Raw genomic sequence first — 22,998 nt, 5'->3', positions numbered from 1 at the left:
TACAAACAATCTTTATATATTTGAAGTAATTCTTAGTCAAACGAAAAGCACGTAAAACGAGGACGCCTTATTCCTTGAATCGGAGGTAGTAGATGGCAAGCTTCAAGCATATGATCTCTTCGAGTTGGCTCATCTTGAACTTGCATTCATTTCTTCATCCTTCATCATGTTGATGTCTTGAAGTAACTTGAGGGCTCACTTCATCTTCATCTAACTTGAGGGCTAACTTCATCTTCATCTTCAAGACATACTTGACACTTGATCTTCTTTATTTGCTTCTTATTGCAATCTTGAAGCCAACATATGGTTCAAGCATTGCCTATGGACACCTCCTACAAATATAAGTCAATGCAAACATTAGTCCATAGGGATTGTCATTAATTACCAAAACCACACATGGGGGCTCCATGCACTTTCAACCTCGCATAGCCCCTCCGACTCGGGAAGTTGGGGGTCGCGCGGCGCAAATCGGGGTGGCCCGGATTTATTTTTTTGGAAATGGGAATCCGATGCAGAATCTTTTTTATCCTCCGAACCGGTTATCATGCGGATGGGGTCGGATGGGAGATCTTGTAGAGATGCTCTTAAGGGCATCTCCAGCGGCGCGACGCAAATCGGACACCCAAATTGTCTGTGTGCGTCCGTTTGCGTCACCCCGCGGACGCGAGAATGACTGTTTTTGTCCGTGCGTCCGTTTGCACCTGGGGTTGGGGGTGCCTCCGGTGGCCCGACGCATTTTCACGTCGGCATGAATTAGGATGTTTCAAAACAATATAAACAGTTTCAACGAAGTCATACTTATTACATTCAAATTTTAAAAAGTCCTAATAAAAATAAGATGGTATTCCTCTAGGCATTGTCTTCATGGCCAGCCAATGCCCAGTGATACTCAATCAGATCTGTCTGCAGGCGTTTGCACACGGCATCGTCAGTGACTTCTACATTCATATGCAGATAGTCCTCCCAAGATAAAGCCCTATGGATTGGCACAACCAGCTCACCTTGGAAATCCCAGTGGTTCTCATTGCGTCCATCAGGATGCTCATTCTCAACGATCATGTTGTGCATGATCACGCATCATGTCATCACCTCATGCATGGTCTTTAGCGACCATGTTCTTGCCGGGTGACAGAAAATTGCCCACCGAGCTTGGAGCACACCAAATCCTCGTTCCACATCTTTCCTGCAAGCCTCTTGCATCTTGGCAAACCTCCTAGTCTTCTCCAAGTTTGGATTACAGATACTCTTCACCAGTGTGGTCCAATCAGGGTAGATGCCATCAGCAAGATAATATGGCTTGTCATATTCATTTCCATTGACCTCGTAGATCACCCGGGGAGCTTTGCCTTGCATAAGCGTGTTGAAAACCGGTGATTGGTGCAACACATTGATGTCATTGTTGGAACCGGCCATGCCAAAGAATGAATGTCAAATCCATAAATCTTGAGATATGACAGCTTCAAGAATGACAGTCCGTCCCTCCACATACACGTTGTACTGACCTTGCCATCCAAATGGATAGTTCTTCCACTCCCAGTGCATGCAATCCATGCTGCCAATCATTCCTGGAAACTCTCTAGACTCGTTGATAGACAACAACCTCCTTGTATCCTCAACAGTTGGCTCCCTACAATAATGTTGTCCAAACACGCCAATCACGGCTCGGTAAAACCTGTACATGGACTCAAGGCAGGTGCTTTCACCAATTCGAAGACACTCATCGAATATATCAGCAGCCATTTCATATGATAGCATGCGAATAGCCGCGGATCATTTTTGGTACGAGGTGAAGCCTAGCGCACCTATTGCATCGGGCCTGCACTGGAAGTAGGGTTCATAGTTTCTGACGCCCCGTAGAATGACCATGAACAGGTCCCTTGATATCCTGTACCGGCGCCAGAACATTTTTTCCGGGAACACCGGATTGGTGCGGTCGAAGTAGTCCTTGTGGAGTCGGAGGTGCCATTGCACTCTGTTGTGCGACAGGTTTTTTGAGCGGTCCTTGACAGAGCCCCGGTGCACCGGCGCCTGGTTTGAAGTGAACTCGTGGAGGATGGAGGCCGCAACAGTAGCCAATGTCTGCGTCGACTCATCAGACTCCTCGTCAGAAGAGGAGTCAACGACCTCCGCGCGGAACTTGTCCAGCATCTGCCACATGTCCATCTGCGTGGGTACAAAATGTGGATCAATGGCCGCGCACAATAGCGCCGAAAACACGACAAGAAACCTACGACACAATTGACCGAACAGGTCGTGGGCGGCGAGGTCGGGCGGCGCAACCGGCAACGTTTGGCCCCAAAACACGTGACATGTGCGCACCGGAGCCTACCCCGAGTACGATCCTGCTCTCCCATGCGGCGATAACCGAGCCGACGGCGAGTACTGCGGCGGTGCGGCGGGACGGCAGTGGGTGGGTTTGGGTGGTGGCGTCGCACTGGGGCAGCAAAGAAGGGGAAAAGGAAGTTAATCGAAGCGCTCGATTTCGCCGTCCCTGCGGGACCGGGTAAGAAAAGGAGGACACTCGGCGCGTTCACGCAGCGTCCGCGGAGACGCAAACCTGGCGCATATTTGGGCCAGGTATGCGCCGTCACGAACGGGCCGGTCACTCTGCGTCGCCCCGCTGGAGCAAGACTCAGGCGCATTTTCGGTCACGACGGAACTTGTCCAGCATCTTCCACATGTCCATCTGCGTGGGTACAAAATGCGGATCAATGGCCACGCACAATAGCGTCGAAAACACGACAAGAAACCTACTGTTGACGTCAGAAACCCACTGGCGGGCAGAGACGGGCAACACCGTAGAGCCGGGAACAACTAGGGCTGCGGCTGGCCCTAGTCCCTCTGAGCGACGGCCCGCAAAGCCTCCTGGTCGCACGCACCGATGTTTATCACAAGGGCGTGCCACCCGACCTATACCCGGTCGAGGAAGGTGTGGATGATGCCTCGCTTAGTTTCCTGCAGGGCACACACGTAAACGTTAAATACGAGCCTCGATCGGCTCTCGGGTTATCATGTGAATCGGCTCAAAGAGCCGATCCACCCATGATTCGGACGAGGTGTCCGAATATATGGTGGTCCTGCTTGATCAAGGTAAAGCTAATGAGATCTACGACGATGTGGGGTTTTCACCGCATAATCGGATCGTCCTACTCCAGAGTTGGGCCTCGCGGCCACGCACGGTGATCGTAAGCCGATCCTAAACAAGGCCTAAAAACCAACACGAGGTTGATCCTCGGAACATCCTGCTTAGGGCCAACGAACGACACCCTACGTGCCGCTGGATCCTCCCCCTTTGTAAGGCCTAACTATTGCGAGATATTAAACTAATCCTTGCAGAACAAGGAGCAATCGTAACGGATCAGATCTACTGAACTATGATCAAGCGGGGTGCCGCCCCTACGCCTAAGATAGGCGTAAGGGCGGCTAGACATGCAAGGGTTGCACTACGAAAGCATGCAAGCATGAAGAACAATGCTAACCCTAACATGTCTAAGATAACTACGTTGCTCGCCATCAAAAAGGCTTCGATACGAGCAACGCGTGAACAACGTAGGCAGGCTTGTCTGCCTAGATCGCGAGATGCGATCTAGGCAGCATGATGCTTACCGGTAGAAACCCTCGAGACGAAGGAGTTGGCGATGCGCCGAGATTTGTTTGTGGTTGAACGTTGGTTGTTGTTTATTCCATAAACCCTAGGTACATATTTATAGTCCAGCGGACTTTCTAATGTGGGCGTGCACCAAACCGTGCACGAGTAAGATTCTAACTTCTAAACTAAGATACGATCTAATATGTTACAGATAAACGGGCAATTAAGCCCAACTTGGTATAAAAGGCCGATTCACGTATTCCTTCTATATATATTTCTTCAAACCCATCTTGATCGCGGCCCACCTCTGACTCGGTCAAATTCTGGTGATAACACATGCCCCCCTGGTTTTGGAAATGACATTTCCAAAATCATTATGCCTTTCTTTCATCGGGTCATGTCGTGGCGTAACCGTCGCAAGATCCGTTACCATGATGACTTGCCTTCTCAACTTCTCCGCGTGACTTGGCAGTCTTTTCTCTTTCTTTCAAGCACCACTTCCTCGGAAACTGCTGTGGCATTGAATTTCCACTATATCCCCTTTTATTTAACCGCTATGAACAGTTCTGCTCTGCATCTCCCTCGCATTAGCAGTCCAAAAACCTTCCTGCGCCACCATGTCTTCTTCCTCCTCTGCTCCGTCGGATCCTTCCAGCCAGTCCTCCACGTCCCGTGAGCCGACGCCGGAGTACAACCCGGCGGCGGTCCATGCGGCCAACACCCGTCGCGCCATTGCGGCCGGGGAGGAGTCAGACCATGACTTCTCCATCTGGTCCGAGGATGACCAGTCCTCGACGGACGGGGAGAGCGACCTCCGGTTCCTCGCCGACGGGGAATCGGAGGAGGAGAGCGATGACGATCGCTTCTCCTGGGACGACTTCACCTCCTCCGAGGGGGTGGAGGAGGATGAAGAGGAGGAGGAGGACGACGACGACAGCCCCTCCGACGAGCCGCCGGCCAAGCGGTTCTGCCCCTGGCCGGGCAACCTTAGCGACTTCGACAGCGATGAGGACGACGCTGATGAAGAAGACGAGGACAACGAGGGCCCGGTCGGTGGCCATTGGAGCGACGACGAGCCCGCCGGGAGCAGCGCCGACAGCGGCGACGACGGCGACGACGAGGGCAGTGACGGCCCGTAGATAGGACCTCTAGCATAGGGCCAGTAGTAGTAGATGGGGCAATGTATCCCCTAGTATTTCCTTCTGAGAGCAATCAGCTCTTTGATGTAAGAAATCCCGCCTATTAATTAAGAACTTTTCCCCAATTCGATTTTGCTGATTTCCTTTGAGCTTAATTTAGCCGATTCTCCCTCATACTGACCCTGCCGATTCGTCCCCTTTGCCAATGCGTAATGAGCCGATAGCAACGCATCGGTCCTTCGACATTCACCCTTCCATTCTTCAATCGACGATTCTCTTTCCGGTAGATACTGTGGGACTTCCAAGAGAGCCCTTAAATTTCTCCCACCAGTTTCAGAGATCCTCCTTAGCGAGCGCTCATCGTTTTGTGAAGAAGGTTGCAACGGAGATCAGCCGATGGTACCCCAATCGGTTCCTCAATAGAGCATCTACCAGGCCTGTTGCCCCCCGAGTCTCAGCCAAGGCAAAACAGAGACAAGGATACGCAAATTAGCTGCATGGACCTGGGCTTGATCGTGTGTGGGGAAGTTCCTTATGCAGAGCCAGCCGATTTGAACATAAATCGGCTTCTCAAAGCAGAGAGCCTTCCAGGCGAGCTGCCCTCCGAGCTTCTTCAGTTCTTCCTGCAATTTGCCGGCTGGATCGGCTCTTTTCTTTTGGCGGATTTCATGCAATCCATCCTTGACCTGATCTGCACGTCTAGGCTGCTCCTGGCATTGTTCTTGAAAAGAGAATCCGAGCTCTTAAGCTACTCCATTGACCCTCTGATCGTGACAGTTATTCCTCTTGAGTCGATGGCCACGCATCGGCTTCCATATCCTTAAGTCGATGTCTGCTGCATCGGCTGTGCTCGAAAATTTTAGAATTTTCAGATTTTTATATTTTTTTACGGCCGACTAGTGCATCGGTCCCCATATCCCAATACCCATCACCAAAAGATGAGACGCTTCCGTTACATATCCTCGTATTTTATCCACCTGGGTGCCCCCCCGAGCCGATTCTGTCAAGAGAATTGATGGTATCGGCTCTGTTGGATAACATGTTGAACCCAAGCAGAACGATGGGTGAGGATAATTTTGGCCGATTGCTGGAACCGGCCTCCACGTTGCTTGCTCGGCGAAGGTTTTGTAAGTTCCCTTCATAAATTTTTGGGGCCGATCACAAGGATCAGCCTCGCCATGTTTGCTCCTTGTCGTGCTCTTGCTACTCGTTCAGGCCGGTAGACAGAACCAGCCCAATCTCTGATTTTATCATGTTGGTGCGCTTGCTGTCGTCCACCTTGGATGTATCGTGTAACCGTGGAGCACTGAGCTTCGTCGGAAGAACGAGCACCATGTTTGTGCCAGCCGATGTTTCATCATCGGCTTTCCTTTGCTTGGGGCGCCACTCCATCTTCCGTGGACGACCCTCTTCATCCAGGGTTCGCTGAACTTTCGCAGCCAGATCGGGCCTTGCCTTCCTTAATGTATGCAAGTATAACCTCTCGGCTTCTTCCAGGCCGCGCAATCGTTGAACCCTGCGTTTCTGGGAACGGCTGAGTCCGTCAGGGCACCACCGTGGCCGGTGATACCTGTCTTCTGCTTCTCCTCGTCTTCCGAATCTTCGAGATCTTCCAACCAAGGGGACTCAGCTCGTTTGCTCCGTGGCGGGAGAGGTCCTAAGCGCTCGAACACGGACACGTTGGCTGCCTCCTTCTTCTTCCGGTTGCATTCCGGGCAATTGCCGATTGTTGGCAATCGGCTCATTCCTCGAATCCCAGCAGTGCTCGAAGAAAGGACAATCCCGATGCCTGTCCTCGTCGTCTTGCTCCCTTGCCTTTCCCTTGGCACAACGCTCGTGCTCCTTCTCATCGCGATTATGCCGACGATGTCTTCGGCTTCTCCGGCCGACGATTTCTTTCATCATCATCGCTGGACCGTCGGCGTTGGTCGTACTGACCCACATACTTGTTGAGGAGGTGATCAGAGAGAGGTCGCTGATATCTCAAGTTCCTCACTTCTCCCTCTGTGACGTAGCGCTTGCCGTCTTGGCGGAGCCGATCGCGTGGAGCGGCTCCCTCTGGTATCTTTGCTATGAGAGCTGCTGCCCTCATCTCCATCCTTGCCGCCGTGGTGTCCAAGATCTACCATGTTGATATTGCACAGAAACCCGGCTGGCACCCTGCATGGCAAGCATACTCCACCGTGTTTACGGCGGGGAAGGGGTGTGTGTCGACCTTCATGGCGTACTGGTTGAAAATTAGACGCCCGTTCTCTATCGCCGCTTGGATATGCTGACGCCACACCCTGCAGTCGTTGGTGGCATGGGAGAGCGAGTTATGCCATTTGCAGTATGGCTTTCCATTCAGCTCTTGCGCCGTGGGGAATTTGAGACCTTCAGGTATCTTCAACTGCTTTTCCTTGAGTAGGAGGTCGAAGATTTGCTCGGTCTTGGTCACGTCAAAATCAAATCCCCGGGCGGGCCCGGTGGCTTTACCCATTTGCAAGACACGGGGTTCCTCCCCGAGTCCACTCAGCCATCGCTACTTCTTGGTCTCCCGCAGGAACTTCGTCTTCCTCCGCATCGACCGGGCTACTGCACGCTTGAACTTGTCTTGGTACAGTCCGGGTGGCGCCTGTTCATATGTCGAAAGTTTCGAACCATGTGCGCCGACGAGGATAATCCGCTTGGGAGGCCGTGTCCTTGAGCCGTGTTGCAAGGCCTGCTACCGCCAACTCGATCGCTTCCTTTTCAGCTTATACGAACCGAAAAGCATCGGTTCCTAAGATTCCCGAAGCGCCGGATGTATTCTGTCATAGTTTCTCCGCGCTTCTGACGTAGTTGTGCTAGATCGGCAATGCTAGACTCGGAAGCTTCTGAGTGGTACTATTCATGGAACTGCTCTTCCAACTGCTTCCAAGTTTGGATGGAGTTCGGTGGTAGCGATGTGTACCACCCGAAAGCCGATCCTGTGAGGGACTGCGAGAAGAACCTCACGCGCAACTCATCTGACGCTGAGATCGTGCCCGACTGTGCCAAATATCGGCTCACATGCTCGATGGAGCTGGACCCGTCTGATCCACTGAACTTTGTGAAGTCCGGGAGCCGATATTTAGGTGGCAGCGGGATCAGTTCGTAGCTGTTGGGGTACGGCTTGGTGTAGCCGAACGCCTTCCTTTTCGGCATCATACCGAACCGATCTTTCGAATTGCACAAATCTGATCCGCCGTGATGGCTGAAGGTGTCGAACCCCGAAGATTCGCCGGGGTGGCATACTTAACCAGCCATGCTTGTTTTTCCGGTTCTAAGCCAACCTGCAGGAGCTGGGCTTTGGAGGTTTGTCGGGGCGGCGTACTTAGCCGCCCACGATCGCTTCTCGAGATCGGCTCCCGACGTTCCTCCCGCCGTTCCGCAGGCCGCCGTTATTGCAGCACTGGTTCGAGAGTGCCAAGGCGTTGCTGTCCGGCACGTATGCGCACGCGTATCCGTGCGGGACCTCCTTAGGTGGCTCGGGCAGGAATTGGTAGTCACTAGGATCACCACCAATCTTGTAGACGACGTATGCCGATGAGTTCGGCGGTTCCGGTGCTACCCATGCGAACGGCCGGGGCCGGAGCGGCATCTCTCCTTTGAAAGTCCCCGGAGCCGGTCCCGACGGGGAGTACCGGTGACTCATGATTTCTCGGACGACGCGCGAGCGACACGCTCCAAGGTGTTCACCGAGCTCTCGCAGTGGCGGTGCAGCGAATGGGCCACCATGTAGTTGATCTCCTCGCCGCAGCCGACCCGGTGCGTTCTTCCGACGGGCGGACAGATCCACTCCATCGAGCGCGCCCTCGGTGTGAAACCCTTCCACCTCGACGCCATGGGAGCGGGTTCGGTGGAAGGAGCCGATGAGTTCGGCTTCGAGGGTTGCCTTGATCTCGTCATGCTTTTTCTTGAGCTCATCGAGCGAGATCCGCGTATGTGACCGGAGTGTCTTCCGCCATCTTGGATGTAGATGGCGATGTCGTGGATGTCGAAGGTTGTCCCACCGGGCGTGCCGAATGTGTTGACGTCGAAACCCACCGGCGGGCGAGACGGGCAACACCGTAGAGCCGGGAACAACTAGGGCTGCGGCTGGCCCTAGTCCCTCCGAGCGACGGCCCGCAAAGCCTCCCGGTCGCACGCACCGATGTTTATCACAAGGACGTGCCACCCGACCTATACCCGGTCAGGAAGGTGTGGATGATGCCTCGCTTAGTTTCCTGCAGGGCACACACGTAAACGTTAAATACGAGCCTCGATCGGCTCTCGAGTTATCCCGTGAATCGGCTCAAAGAGCCGATCCACCCATGATTCGACGAGGTGTCCGAATATATGGTGGTCCTGCTGATCAAGGTAAAGCTAATGAGATCTACGACGATGTGGGGTTCATTCGCACCATCCGGTCAATAATCGGATCGTCCTACTCCAGGTTGGGCCTCGCGGCCACGCACGGTGATCGTAAGCCGATCCTAAACAAGGCCTAAAAACCAACACGAGGTTGATCCTCGGAACATCCTCGCTTAGGGCCAACGAACGACACCCTACGTGCCGCCGGATCCTCCCCCCCTTTGTAAGGCCTAACTATTGCGGATATTAAACTAATCCTTGCGGAACAAGGAGCAATCGTAACGGATCAGATCTACCGAACTATGATCAAGCGGGTGCCGCCCCTACGCCTAAGATAGGCGTAAGGGCGGCTAGACATGCAAGGGTTGCACTACGAAAGCATGCAAGCATGAAGAACAATGCTAACCCTAACATGTCTAAGATAACTACGTTGCTCGCCATTAAAAAGGCTTCGAGTACGAGCAACGCGTGAACAACGTAAGGCAGGCTTGTGCTGCCTAGATCGCGAGATGCGATCTAGGCAGCATGATGCTTACCGGTAGAAACCCTCGAGACGAAGGAGTTGGCGATGCGCCGAGATTTGTTTGTGGTTGAACGTTGGTTGTTGTTTATTCCATAAACCCTAGGTACATATTTATAGTCCAAGCGGACTTTCTAATGTGGGCGTGCACCAAACCGTGCACGAGTAAGATTCTAACTTCTAAACTAAGATACGATCTAATATGTTACAGATAAACGGGCAATTAAGCCCAACTTGGTATAAAAGGCCGATTCACGTATTCCTTCTATATATATTTCTTCAAACCCATCTTGATCGCGGCCCACCTCTGACTCGGTCAAATTCTGGTGATAACACCTACCGACGCAATTGACCGAACAGGTCGTGGGCGGCGAGGTCGGGCGGCGCAATCGGCAACGTTTGGCCCCAAAACACGCGACAGGTGCGCGCCGGAGCCTACCCCGAGTACGATCCTGCTCTCCCGTGCGGCAATAACCGAGCCAATGGCGAGTACTGCGACGGTGCGGCGGGACGGCGGTGGGTGGGGTTGAGGTGGTGGCGTCGCACTAGGGCAGCAAAGAAGGGGAAAAAGAAGTTAATCGAAACGCTCGATTTCGCTATCCCTGCCATGCGGGGTCGGTAAGAAAAAGAAGCCGCTCGACGTGTCCGTGCAGCGTCCGCGGAGACGCAAATCTGGTGCATATTTGGACCAGATATGCGTCATGGAGCAGGGATCAGATGCATTTTCGGTCACGGCGGGTTGCAAACGGACGCTCCCGTTAAAGATGCCCTAAGCGAGGCACTGGATCTCAGTCCGGGCAAAGCTTGCTCTTCCACTTCCACGGCTCGGCCAGTGACTCGCCGACGCCCCCTTTGTTCCCCTGCCGCCGCGACTGCGAGCTGCGAGGCGCCATGGCGGAAACCCCACTGATTCCTCGCGTCAGGCTGGGCACCCAGGGACTGGAGGTGATTTCCCCCTCGCCCTCTCGCTCGACTAATCGTCCGATTCCGATTTAGACATCCTTCTCCTGTCTCGCACTGAATCCTGCGAATGATCCAACACTAACCAAGGTGTCTAAGCTTGGGTTCGGGTGCATGAGCCTGTCGGGCTCCTACAACGCCCCGCTGGCCGACGACGCCGGGATCGCCGTCATCGCGCACGCCTTCCGCCGCGGCGTCACCTTCTTCGACACCTCCGACGTCTACGGCCCCCACACTAACGAGACCCTCCTCGGCAAGGTCGGCTTTTTGACTTCCTGGTTCCTTTCTCGATTGCTTTTCCTTCCGTGCCCGACGCTGAGTGTGCGAATCTTGGTTGGCCCAGGCGCTGAAGCAGCTGCCGCGGGAGCGGGTGCAGGTGGCCACCAAGTTCGGGATCCGGCGGGACACCTTCGGCACGGGCACCGTGTGCGGCCGCCCGGAGTACGTGCGTGCCTGCTGCGAGGCCAGCCTTCGCCGCCTCTGCGTGGACTACATCGACCTCTACTATCAGCACCGCATAGACACCACCATTCCCATCGAGGACACGGTCTCTTCATCAATTCCTTCAGCCTGAATCCTGTGCTTGATTGGTGCGGTTGCTCATTGTACTTCTTGCGTTGAAACTGATGTAGATTGGTGAGCTCAAGAAGCTGGTGGAGGAAGGGAAGGTCAAGTACATTGGGTTGTCGGAGGCGAGCCCCGACACTATCAGGCGTGCTCACGCCGTGCACCCGATCACCGCCGTGCAGATGGAGTGGTCTCTGTGGTCTCGCGACATCGAACCCGAGATTGTGCCTCTATGCAGGTGAATTTGGCGTTACAGATTCTGCTTGCGGGTTTCCATAATTGGCAGTCTTGATTGATTTATCATGTAAATAAACTGATTCATGTGTTGTGTGGACCTTCAGAGAATTGGGGATTGGAATTGTTCCTTACAGCCCGATTGCTCGTGGGTTTTTCGGTGGAAGAGGGGTCACGGAACAAGTGGCTGCTGAATCTAATCTGGTACAGATACAACCAGTTGCTGCAGTTGCTTTCCGCAGTAGTCAACTATTTTCAGTTACTTAGGCCTGAACCTTTATTACTATATTCTTGTTTTTTTAGAAAGGACACCCACGGTTTTCAGCAGAAAATCTGGAGAAGAACAAGATTCTTTATCTGAAAATGGAAGAACTAGCCAAGAAGCACCAGTGCAGCCCTACTCAACTAGCTTTAGCTTGGGTTCTGCATCAAGGGGATGATGTAGTTCCAATACCAGGTTAATGTTGTAATCCCTTTCGATGTCATTGGCAACATTTAGTGTGAAGCATGTATAGTAATTTTATCGAGTTCTCGGTTCACATAGTAGGCGCAAAAAGTGAAAATTATCTTGCTTCCATGTGCTTTATGATATAAGTGAATTACATAGTTTTAAGAAATGTTAGTGAAATTTAGGAGATAGAAACAAATATATTGCAATTGCAATCTAGCGTTCTTTGGCAGAGTTATCATGGTAATATGAATATCCTCTCCGTGATGTGGTGTTAATCTTAATAAACTGAACTGTAAAATGTTTTGGCGCCTTCTAATTGGGCCTATTTTATCCAGAAAGAAAACTCTTTCATTTGTTTTGCACCCGAGTTCCAAACAAGTACGTCAGTAGTCAAGCTCAATTTTTCAGTACACTAGCATCTGATCACTAATAAATATGCTCTGCAATTTCTCAGGGACAACTAAGATCAAGAATCTAGACTCCAACATTGACTCCTTTAAGCTAAAGCTAACAGAAGATGAGCTGAAAGAAATTAGCGACCAGATACGCGAAGAAGATGTGGCCGGCGGGAGGCAATATGCGTTCTTTGCGCATACCACCTGGAAATATGCAGACACACCAAAGAAGTAAACGTACAAAAGATTTTGGAGACAGTGATATGCGCGAACAAAACAACCATTCCATGGTATCTGCTATTGTGCTGATTGGTGGTGCCTGAATCTTGCGAATGCCCCTCCTAAATAATGTACTCCCTCCGTCCCTAAAAAAGCTGCTCAACTTTATCTAGATACGGAGGTATATAGACACATTTTAGTTATAGATACGTTCGTATCTAGAAAATGTTGAGCGGCTTTTTTAAAGACGGAGGAAGTACTACGAATAAAAACAGATGTACCATCTCCATGAACCATGTAATTTTCTATCTTCTAGTGTAAGATAAGACTGAGACTATACTAGATACTAGTTGAATGCCCGTAGGTTTGCTACGGCTCATTATTTTTTCGTCATTATACATGTAAAACATAATCCATGTGAAAATTTTGGTGGCATGGAGAAAACAAATGAAAACTATTTTTTTACCAATATTTCAACGGCAGCATCATCCAGCCGTTTGGTTTACTCAACTCGATCTTCATCATTGGATTCGAAAAGTTACCTTACTTCTATTTCGCATTGCATTTGATGTTTGTTGTTGGTTCTTAAGTGAAATACCTATGAGAAAAATCTATAGTTTTGGATTTCCATGAATTCCTATTTTTTCTTATTATTCTCTTGATTACTTTTTTGGGACTTTTGTTGGATGATTTGATTGAGACTATACTAGATATGTGCTCTCTCTAGTCCTACCAGCTTCCTGGGACAGCACTAACAGTGTTGGAACATGTACATGCACAACCACAAATTCAGAAGCATATCAGGAAAGACACTCATATCCAACTCGGGAGCATATACACGACATGTTCCAGCAAGTCAACACTGCAAACAAATAATTCCCAGAACATAAATTGATGTATTTCTCTGAGATAAGAGCACTTTACCACGAAGAACAAGAGCATGGTTTTGAAGAAAACAACCATGGCCAGTCGCCGAGGTTGGATGCAGTCAAATTTGGATATGCTCACCTAAGGTTCTTCCGCTGGCGGGAGGAGTCGTGCGGTTTACAGAGCTTAGGCATGGCAGCCTTGTAAGCAGACCAAAGCCCTGTAAACCGCACCGACTCTTCACGCCCGGTGAAGAGCTCATTCTTCAAGTAATGCATCTACCAGAAGAAGCAGGGCTGAAGCTCTAGGTCTTTGCTCTTCTCTCTCACCTATCAACTAGTGGCTTGGGGGTTGTGGTGAAGGGCTATGTGAGGATGGTATTTGTATCATGCTAGCATTTTTCCAGCACAGCTGCACTTGTCTCACCTAACCTAACATAGTACCCCTGGAAAGTTGAAAATGATACATAATACATGCCAACCTGTGGCCAATGAGAACACAAGACTGGCAAACTTGATTGTGAAATCTCATTTGGTGGATGAAGTTGGCCTGAAAGGATGGCATAATAATTGACAACTTGCGAGTGGAAAACCTACCAAAACTTATCCGCGTTGGAACAGAAGACTTTTTTTGACAAGACAGGGACGAAGTAAGGAAATGTGGGGGCATAAATCGCTATGCCATCGGTGTTGGACTACAGCTAGTAAACTTTATCATGACAATGAACAAAAATAAGAAGTAAGCTTGTGGTCTCAAGGGGTTTTGGCAGAAATAATGGTAATTGCACTGTTTATTGCTCTGGGGTACACTTGACAGTTGACACATCTCATTTACTCAAAACAGCCAATTCAAAGTTGATTGGCAAAATCAAACTAAGTCTCAAGTCATTGTTTGTAGAACTGAAAGTGCTACTGAAACTTCTATTACAAGAAATATGGTCTAATACGTGAATCTGCCAGAACAATCAAGTCACCAAAATCTCCAAGGATCCTGGTAAGGAGGAACATATTTTTCTGTCGGGGGAAGAAGGTGAAAAGATGCCACGGCCTTTTGCAGCAAAGGTCCCATCTGTGTCGAAAAAAGTTCAATCGTTAGCCAGAAGCTGAAAATGCAGAGGATATGTTCAGGAAAATCCATGTTTCTCTTGTAATTACAATAAATGAAAGTGAAACCAAATACCCACTCATACTATTTTTTTAAGGAAGGGTATTTATATTTTTGGAATTTTTCGCACACTCATACTATTTTTCCCTGTGATAATATAACTAGCTATCAACATTAGTGCATTATTTCAAACTTACAGATTCCCACTGCTTGCTGAGAGTAGAAGCATTCAATGTGTACAGATAACCTAGTAAAAAAGGGAGTGAACAAAGCCATCCAGTAGATATAAGGGACTGAAATGTCTCAGAAGAAAAAAACTGCGAAAAAGAAACAATACCGTCTCGCTCAGCAGTGCATGCTACATTGTGCCGAAACAGATTAGGTTCTGGTGCCTGAAGAAACAAACATAGTAATAGATTACCTTATATTCTTGCACAGCCTCACCATCAACTGGTTAATGCAGTGCTTGAGAAAACATCACAGTGCATTTTTTTGTTCCTTTAGTATATCTGTAGATTAGTTATGTTGGTTGTCAAATGTATAGCTGGCAGAAAACTTACAGATTTTGTTGGTGATTTCCGAACTATATATTCATAAAACCAGTATGGCTGCCCATCAACCTACAAAAGAAAATTTATATGTGCCAAATGCATGTCAACTCCAGAAGAACAAAAGGTGACTACAATTAGCATGAGGTGAGGCAAAAATGACCAGAGCTTACGTCTGTAGTGTGTGCATCAAGGACAGAACTCTCCGCCATTCGCTGGCTTGTCGTTACCTTCTGCAAATAGATGAAGTTTGTTATAGAATACACATTCCATCAAGTGCATGTTAAGAAGTATCTGCTTTCTCTTTGGTTGAACTTTGCTTTTTCAGATATATCAATATGTGAAGGCCCAGTAAACATTCAAGTATAAACTTTTATTCTGAAATTAATATGGTCTGACATTGCTCTGGACAAAAACAAGACACATTTTTCATTTACATAAACACAAGATATAATTACCAATGAAGATTTGTCAGACAAAACGCAATCAGCAACATCCTTTGCAGCCCAAGTAGTCTTGTCTTTCGAAGGCAGAAAGCGTGAACTTGGTGGCCCAATCTACACAAGAAAATTGGTGAGCATAATGTTGTACTCCTATTTCTTGGGAGTTGAACTGACAGGAAAACCATCTACAAAATCTGTTTGAATGGCATATTGAGTGGAACCACCAATAATAACATTCTAAAACGAAATTACTCACAGAATTCAATTGCATTAGCACAACCAAGCACATAGTAAAATCGTTTTTCTTGTTTCAGGTAGTATTTGAGGATTTACCGAGACTGAGATGACAGCATTGTTTATCATGTCGAGTCGCTCCGACACAATCCGTTGCCGCGCATCGGCTGCAAAGAGTCTGTCAGTTTTGCCTTGCTTTCAGACCACACTGAACAAAGTAATCAAGAATGTTGCCATCATTGCTATAGCGGAGACTACTCACGAGATAGTGGCGCCGCAGAGGAATATCGCTCGGATTTCCTGGACTCTACCCTGGAAAACATAATAGGGCAGTAAGTTCTGTCCTGGTGATTGTGAAGAAGATAGCAGGAAAACTATCAGACAGGAAGAACTAAAAGCTACAAAGTTTCAGACAAGGAACTGAAACTACCATCTGAATGAGGATTTCTTTCCCGGCACTTGAACCGGGTACAGAAAAGAATATGCATTAGTCTCATCTACTAGCATAGCCATCTTCACATCGTCATCCAGCTCGGCAGCAGCATAGGATTCTACGAGGTAATCAAGACAAAAGCACTTGCAGATGAGAAAGGAAAAACAGAAGGCAAACGTGTATCGCAATATTTCATTGTTGTTCGAAAACAAGGATAAAAACCTTGAACTCAACAATGGCATGTGCTAAAATTAGCATATCTTTGATACTCCCACAACGTGTCCCACAGTTGGAGAGTGAGAACGAATATGTATGAGTACCCTCACCTGAAACCGGGAGAACAATTGCGAAAGAAGAAACGAGGCCGGACAGCACAAGGTGCCTCCTCTCCAGCCCGCGGTTGCCTGAACTGGGCGTGCAAGAACACGAAACCAGCACGCGGGCTCTCCTCCTGGATGATGGAGTGCACGCTCCTACAGCGACCGTGCTCTTGCCCCTGCGAGTCTTCAAAAATCAGCACGCTCGCGCAGAGTAAATTGGTCGTGGAGCGAGGATGAAATGGCGGGGTACCTGTGGTGGAGCGTGGAGGAGGAGGAGGAAGCGGAGCTTGGGAGGGACAGAAGAGCTGCCGCCATGGCTTTCTGTCGCCGGTGGCCGGCCTCACTCCCCGCTTCCGGCTTCGAAGCCTGGAGAAGGATTCTATCCAACCAAACGGCTTGTTGAGGAACAGCAAAGATCTCTGTAGGTTGCGCGGACACGGGGCCCTTTCCGTGTGTTGTCCAAAACTACACCATGCTTTGCTGCGACTTTCCACAGTGCTGAGAGTTAAAGCTTTTAAATAGCAATTAAAATTCGCAACTGGTGGCGCCCACACCCTATGTTGCCTACAACTCTTCTCGATTTTAAAAAAAAAAAAATCATAGTAAGAGGTTACATCAATAAAATACTGTAGTAGTACAAAACTATTTGTAGGCTACGCGGATAAAAAATCGTTGTCTGAATAGCCATACCATTCACTTACCTCTTTCTTTTATGGAAAACGCTGCCTTCCCCCGGAGGAACGCGTTGCTCGCATCCTCCGCCTCGAGCGCTCGACGCGTGTCCCGTGGGCCTGCACCTTATCTTCTCCCTCACCTCCTTCTCCCCAAATCCCACAACGGAAGCGACTTCTTCTCCCCAAATCGAACAGCGTGACTTTTTTCCTTGCACCGCTCACCTCCACACCTGGTGTCTCCTCAGTCACCTGGCGCCTCCTCCACGCCGCTCTCTCCGCCGCCGCCCAGCGCCGCCGCACAAACCAACCGGCGTCGTACAAGCCACGCGCCGCCGCCGCCCGGCCACTCTTGGCTTCGATCCGCCGCCACCCTCGCCGGGGACACCCTCCATCCCTTCACTACACGGGAACACCTCCCCCGGCAGAGGCAGCGTGTTCCTCCGAGCTCGAGCTCCTTCTCCTCTGCTGCCGCAAAGAGGTGGGGGCTACTACAATCAGGCCGCCGCCGCGGCAAGGCGTGCCCGCGAGCTTCCCACGCCAGCTACAAGGCTGGTTGCTGCAAAGGGCCGACGCCGGAGCTGCTATGGGTGCCTCAAGGCGGCCGCCGGGTTACTGCAAAGCCCAACGCCGGAGGTGCTATGGGTCATAGCCGATGCTACATGCGACCGCCGATGTTGCTACGTGCAGGCGCCGCCGTTGCTACATCGCGCCGCCGACGTTGCTACATCCGGTCACCGCAGTTGCTACTGGAGGCCGCCGGCCTTGCTACAAGAGGTTGTCGGCGGAGGTTCTTGCTGCCAGCGGCAGCTGGTCCTGCTACAAAGGGCCGGCGGCCTTGCTGCAAGGCGGTTGTCGGCATTGCTCCCACTGGCGGAGGAGGTTGCTGCTAGCGTTGGCCGGCCTTGCTACAAATGGCGGCCACGGCTTGCTACAAGGAGATCAGGGGTGTTGCTGCAATCAGCGGAGGCGGTTTCTACCGGCGGGCGGCGCCGCTACAAAAGGTGTTCGACCTTGCTACAAAGGGCGTCCAGACTTGCTGCAAGGGGGCAAGCGGCGGCGGTGTAGCGAGCCATGAGCAGAGATGCTATGGAGACAACAACAATGGTAAGAGGGGCAAGAGGATGTGCTACTATCCATTGCCGGAGGTGCTACAAGCGGTGGCGGTGCTACTATTGGCGGCGGCGATGGTACTGCGAGCGGAGCGGTGGCGCTACCGCGAGCGGCTGCAGTCTCGTCGGACTTCTTTTCAATTTTACTAGTTGCAGCATCAGGCGCTCAATGCCCTCGCGGAGACGATAACTGGATTTTTTTTCTTTCTCCTGCCAGGCATGTGGATGGCGGGGTCCACCCATGTGGTGGAGGTGGAAGAAAATGTCTCCCGTGCATGTAGTTGATCGAACGACAGAGTGCGCTTTGTTGATCCGATCGAACGGCTCGCGACCCGGGGGATCGGGGGATTTGATCCCCCGGGGGACGCTCAGCACTACCCTTCTTTTATATAGGTCACAAATAGTCATATTTTCGGCATGTTCCACCATAAAATAAACATGCCATCTTGTATGGTGTTTGTTTTCCCTCTTACTAATTGAAAAGGCTGTGCTCCTGGCGTTGCTCCAAAAACAAAAAGTATATATTTATTAAAAAAAAATTAGGTCAACATTACAACATAATTTGTCTTATTTTGTTATCTATTTTTTTAACTCAAAAGATCTGCATGCAATATTGTTTATGGGTGCAAGTGCAACTAGTTGCAGAAAATTAGCTCTCGGTGTCTACTGTTTCACTATAGTAAGAAATAAACCGCCTATAGGTTAAAATAACTTCAAAAATTGTGTATTGCAATCCAACTTCACTAAAAAAAAGCCCTGTTACATCTCTTGCAAACTACAACGATAATGTGGTACATACCAAGAAAACACCATTTTTTTTTCCTTTTTCCACACTTGGTTTATGTCTCAGGCTGTCAGTTGAGTGCCTGAGTCTCCCTACTCCCTAGCCTCCATATTACAACCTCTCTCCGACTTTGAATTACACCTATTTTTCTTTGGAAGATGTATTCCAGGGCTCCTGTACGATCCTTCCCCGAAGGAGGAAAGGCGAGGCTAGAAGATACATTGGGTCTTCATTAGGGTTAATCTATCTTTTGCCTATTCTACTATCTCGGTATATTTTCTTAATTCGCGAAAATTTTCAAAGGGGGCTATAGCATAAGCTCGACACAAAATGGTTTAGGGCAAACTGAGAGTCTTAGTGGCGGGAAAATGATGTGTGAATGGTATAAGTCTCTTTTTTTAGATTGTATAAGTCTCTTTTTAGCAAAGGTTGAAGGCTTGAATTGCCTTGTAGCCTATTTTCTTTTCCAATTTTTTTTTTGGTTGGGCCTGATATTTGACGACCGCAATCCATGCTATGCGTGATAGGCCCAGCCCACCTATTTATCAGGGAGCGTCACCCGCCGCCGCATTGCCGAGACCTACTTCACTACCGTTCCGTTCCCTGCTGACCGCTCCCCGCACGCCGCCGCGTCGCAAAGCTCACCGCGCCGCCTGCGTCTGCACGGAAGCCATGGGGGAACCGAGCAAGGAGCTCCTGGACCTCCCCTCGGGGCCTGAACCACCCTCCTTCATCGGTGCCGCTCTCATCCCCATCCCCACCCTTCCTCCTTCCGATGCCCCTTTACTCCCAAATTCCTCTCCTGTTGGTTTCCTGGTAATAATGTTTAGGGTTTGTGTGATTTGCAGAGTCGCTGCTCGCCGGAAGAGAGCAGCACAAGGAGGAGGGCAAGCGCAAGGCGGGGCCTCCCACCGATCCGCTCCCCAAGAGCCAAGGTATCTATTCTTGCTGCTACTCCGTGCAGCTCAGAACATAGGAGTATTTACAGTTGCGTATGCATGCGTTCCTGATTGTAATTTGTTTGTTTAGACCAAGCTCATCAGAGAATCACATGAACATGTGTGTTTGTTCACCCTAGCTATTCCAAGCCGTTAGTCAATGGCAATGTCCACCCTGCGGCCTGCGGACTTTTCGTAAAAACATGCTCGAACAGTACCGTTATTTAGGTTTTTGCCTGACTGAAAAGGTTTTTGCCTTGGCGGGGTTGTAGTTTGACATAGTGTGTGAAACAATTCGTTTGAATTGGACAACATAGATATTTTACCGAAAAGATTCAACAAATATGTACATGTCCAAAAGAAGAAAGATACAAGAGGGGATTACTTCTTTCAGCTTATGTACTTGCTCCCTGAATTTTCCATTTAATTTGGGTGTTGCAATGCTGCTCAGTTCTCGGAAAAGTGAAGGATTTCTTGGGAGAGATGGCGAAAGCGAACGAGAAGTTGCAGCTCGATGCGCAGGTAGGATTCTAATTGGCTTTGTGTTAGATCTGTGTCCCTGCTGTTATTTGACTCCTATTTATGCTTGTGCAGAATAAACCTCCCGAGGAGTATGACATAGAAACCCTTACTGGAAACGAAAAGGAATATATTGAGATGGTAAAGTTAATCTTTGAAACACGGCGGAGAAAACATGGGGTGTAGTTTGACTGCTTGCACTAACTGGTGACTGACGAGCAAAATTCTGTTTTCAGGATTTGCTTCTCGGTGTTGCTGATCTTCATTCGGAGCAAGCTGTAGATGCAGCTGAAGCGACAATGAGCGGCTTCCCACCCTCAGGAAGGTCATTTGCTAGCACCTCTTCTGACTCGGAAGATGATAGCGACGAAGACGGTGATGACGAGCCTGACATGTCTAGCAAAGATAAATGCGACAATCCAGACAAACCTGAGGCTCATCCAGTCAAAGGGAAGAAGCCGAGTAAAAGACAGAAGATTGTTGTTCTCAACTAGGATCCTTGTCATCCTTCACAGACAAGGGCAGGAGCTGTGCTACTTCACGAAGAAAGCTCGGCAGAATGTAGTACCCCAAGGCCTGATACTAATCAAGAGCTTAGAATATACAGATATCAGGATCGCGTAATTGTTGTGTTGTGTGATGCTCAGGATCACCTAATTTTTATGTCATGTAATGCTTAGTGGCTAAATGTTGCCATGCCCCCGACTCTGGCAATACAATGCGTGGCATCTATTCTGAATTGGTGTGGCCATGCCCCGTTCTGCCCAAAGATGCACGCCGAACTGCAATTTTCCCTGTAGGCTGTTGCTTTCCATGGATGTGTTGAAGTATTTAGCTAACCTTTTTAAGGCACGAGATCATAGTCCCAAGTCTTGCAATCTTACAAATTTCCTACAGAAATCATTTGCTCTCCCTCTTTTGCCTCCTCTCCCTCCCTACCCATTTAACTTGAAATTGGAACATGGTCTAATTTATGGGCTTGGTAGTTGGCACCTGGGCAAGCTTTGGCACCAGTGTTTTGCTTTTCGTTTTACATACAAGAAGAATACAGTCACACTGAAGTTAAAATTCAACAAAGTTATAAACCATGCTTTCCTCTTAGAAGTCGTTTGGAAGCCAGGCTTTCATTTCATTTGTAGCATTTTAAAATGAATACATGTATTCATTTCATTTACATTGTAATTCCAGAAATGGACACTTGTTTGGTTGCCACGGGAATTGCAAATGACAGCAGAATTTAATATTGAATTTGTAAATGGCTTCCATAGAGAAACGCAAATGACAGGTCTCAGCTCGGAATTGTGTTTACCCATGGTGTCATTTTGCTGGATTTCCTAAATGAAATGACGATCCAATTCTGTGCCAACCAAATAGCATATCTATGAAATTCCAAAATGAATTCCAGGATTTCAGGCCCAAATGATGAATACCAAACGACTTCTTAAGGCTTGTTATGTTTGTTGGATTCTATAAACGCAAGAATAGAAAAACGCATGAATAGGATAGAAATGCATGTGAAAAGCCGAAGATTGAATATGATAGGGGTTTTGTAAACATGGGTGGTTGGTCACATAAATTCTACTAATAAACATCATCAAATTAAAATCAAACCACATGAAAAGGCCACTAAAGACATCGGTCTCGTTCTTTGTGCATAGGAGTTTGAAAGGAGGTAAAAGTGGATTGTAAAATTTATGCATTTTTCCTTTGAAACTATGATTGTGTAAAATTTTACAGTGTTTTTTCCTTTCCACAATTGCTTTGAGACTGATCTGATCAATCGGGGCTGGGCTCCATGTCAGGATGGCAATGGAGCGGGTTTGGACGGATATAGGAAAAGCAGATCCATGCCCAAATCAATCAGCCTCGCTCTGCCCCGCCCACGAAAGAATCCATGGGCATGGATGTCGCCCCAAATCCAAATCCGATGGATACCTGGATATCCATGGATATCCATGCCCATAAAATTTGAGTACCATTTCAGCAATATTTCACTTGCATTTCATCAATAATAAGCTAACATGAATATTTTGGCAGCATTTCGACATTATTTCATTAGCATTTCAGCCGTAATTATGTCGACAATTCATAGGAATATCAAAGCAACAATATACATTACCGAGGAGGCGGAGCAATCAACGAAGATCCATAGTCAATGCGGCCGGCGGAAGCCCTACCAGCACAAGGCGGTTTCGTGATTATTTAGAGTATAAAATAATTAAGGCTTAAATTAAGGGTTTGGTGATTTGGGCCTAAAAAGGACAGCCAATCGTAGGTAAAATCACATGTGTCACTCATATGTGGGTCCCACATGTCAGTTGGACATCCATCGAATATCCATGGAGCAAAAGCTCTGCCCGTGCCCGCTCCATGAATTATCGGATATCCGCCCCATGAAATCCGTGGACACAACCAACCCTCCATACCCGTGCCCGGCGGGTCGAATATCCGTGGATACCCGGATCCGTGGATAAAATTGCCATCGTGAGCTCCATGGACTCGTTCTACTCGTCGGAGCCATAATGGGGTTCCTTTGTCCAGGAAAGGATCCGGTATCTCTCTTTCTACGGCAGCCGCGTTATCCCCTTCTTTTGCGGC

General features: G+C 49.1%; 3 protein-coding genes across 3 annotated transcripts; 2 read left to right on the top strand and 1 right to left on the bottom strand.

Moving 5' to 3' along the window:
- Nucleotides 1–10,370: 10,370 nt before the first annotated feature.
- On the top strand, nucleotides 10,371–12,937 carry LOC124660569 (probable aldo-keto reductase 1). Its single transcript, XM_047198390.1, has 7 exons — nucleotides 10,371–10,546; nucleotides 10,652–10,819; nucleotides 10,905–11,108; nucleotides 11,194–11,366; nucleotides 11,470–11,566; nucleotides 11,666–11,819; nucleotides 12,268–12,937. Exons 1-7 carry the CDS (start codon nucleotides 10,493–10,495, stop codon nucleotides 12,441–12,443), a joined length of 1,026 nt encoding a protein of 341 aa, XP_047054346.1. The 5' UTR covers nucleotides 10,371–10,492; the 3' UTR covers nucleotides 12,444–12,937.
- A 1,117-nt stretch (nucleotides 12,938–14,054) lies between these two features.
- On the bottom strand, nucleotides 14,055–16,797 carry LOC124665843 (psbP domain-containing protein 5, chloroplastic-like). The gene is made up of 11 exons (XM_047203210.1): nucleotides 16,627–16,797; nucleotides 16,383–16,552; nucleotides 16,054–16,174; nucleotides 15,886–15,935; nucleotides 15,723–15,790; nucleotides 15,405–15,503; nucleotides 15,120–15,179; nucleotides 14,959–15,018; nucleotides 14,736–14,790; nucleotides 14,596–14,645; nucleotides 14,055–14,362 (listed from the first exon to the last, which is right to left on the bottom strand). Exons 1-11 carry the CDS (start codon nucleotides 16,689–16,691, stop codon nucleotides 14,264–14,266), a joined length of 897 nt encoding a protein of 298 aa, XP_047059166.1. The 5' UTR covers nucleotides 16,692–16,797; the 3' UTR covers nucleotides 14,055–14,263.
- Nucleotides 16,798–19,554: 2,757 nt separating this feature from the next.
- LOC124666439 lies at nucleotides 19,555–21,139 on the top strand. Its single transcript, XM_047203778.1, has 5 exons — nucleotides 19,555–19,679; nucleotides 19,792–19,878; nucleotides 20,333–20,403; nucleotides 20,476–20,541; nucleotides 20,637–21,139. The coding sequence occupies exons 1-5, from the start codon at nucleotides 19,616–19,618 to the stop codon at nucleotides 20,892–20,894; spliced, it is 546 nt and encodes a 181-aa protein (XP_047059734.1). The 5' UTR covers nucleotides 19,555–19,615; the 3' UTR covers nucleotides 20,895–21,139.
- Nucleotides 21,140–22,998: the final 1,859 nt, after the last annotated feature.

Source organism: Lolium rigidum, chromosome 6, assembly GCF_022539505.1.
Source record: "Lolium rigidum isolate FL_2022 chromosome 6, APGP_CSIRO_Lrig_0.1, whole genome shotgun sequence".
NCBI lineage: Eukaryota > Viridiplantae > Streptophyta > Magnoliopsida > Poales > Poaceae > Lolium > Lolium rigidum.
The sequence above is the reverse complement of the archived record's forward strand: the minus strand, read 5'-3'. Positions and strand labels throughout refer to the sequence as shown.

What these genes read in the sequence shown, in the direction of transcription:
- LOC124660569 (XM_047198390.1), top strand. Translation starts at nt 10,493, where the DNA reads ATGGCGGAAACCCCACTGATTCCTCGCGTCAGGCTGGGCACCCAGGGA. An exon ending in TGGGCACCCAGGGACTGGAG is followed by an intron (nt 10,547 to 10,651) that starts GTGATTTCCCCC and finishes ACACTAACCAAG; the next exon opens with GTGTCTAAGCTTGGGTTCGG. An exon ending in ACGAGACCCTCCTCGGCAAG is followed by an intron (nt 10,820 to 10,904) that starts GTCGGCTTTTTG and finishes TGGTTGGCCCAG; the next exon opens with GCGCTGAAGCAGCTGCCGCG.
- LOC124665843 (XM_047203210.1), bottom strand. Translation starts at nt 16,691, where the DNA reads ATGGCGGCAGCTCTTCTGTCCCTCCCAAGCTCCGCTTCCTCCTCCTCC. An exon ending in AATTGTTCTCCCGGTTTCAG is followed by an intron (nt 16,175 to 16,382) that starts GTGAGGGTACTC and finishes ATTACCTCGTAG; the next exon opens with AATCCTATGCTGCTGCCGAG. An exon ending in CTCTGCGGCGCCACTATCTC is followed by an intron (nt 15,791 to 15,885) that starts GTGAGTAGTCTC and finishes GACTCTTTGCAG; the next exon opens with CCGATGCGCGGCAACGGATT.
- LOC124666439 (XM_047203778.1), top strand. Translation starts at nt 19,616, where the DNA reads ATGGGGGAACCGAGCAAGGAGCTCCTGGACCTCCCCTCGGGGCCTGAA. An exon ending in TGAACCACCCTCCTTCATCG is followed by an intron (nt 19,680 to 19,791) that starts GTGCCGCTCTCA and finishes TGTGATTTGCAG; the next exon opens with AGTCGCTGCTCGCCGGAAGA. An exon ending in AGTTGCAGCTCGATGCGCAG is followed by an intron (nt 20,404 to 20,475) that starts GTAGGATTCTAA and finishes ATGCTTGTGCAG; the next exon opens with AATAAACCTCCCGAGGAGTA.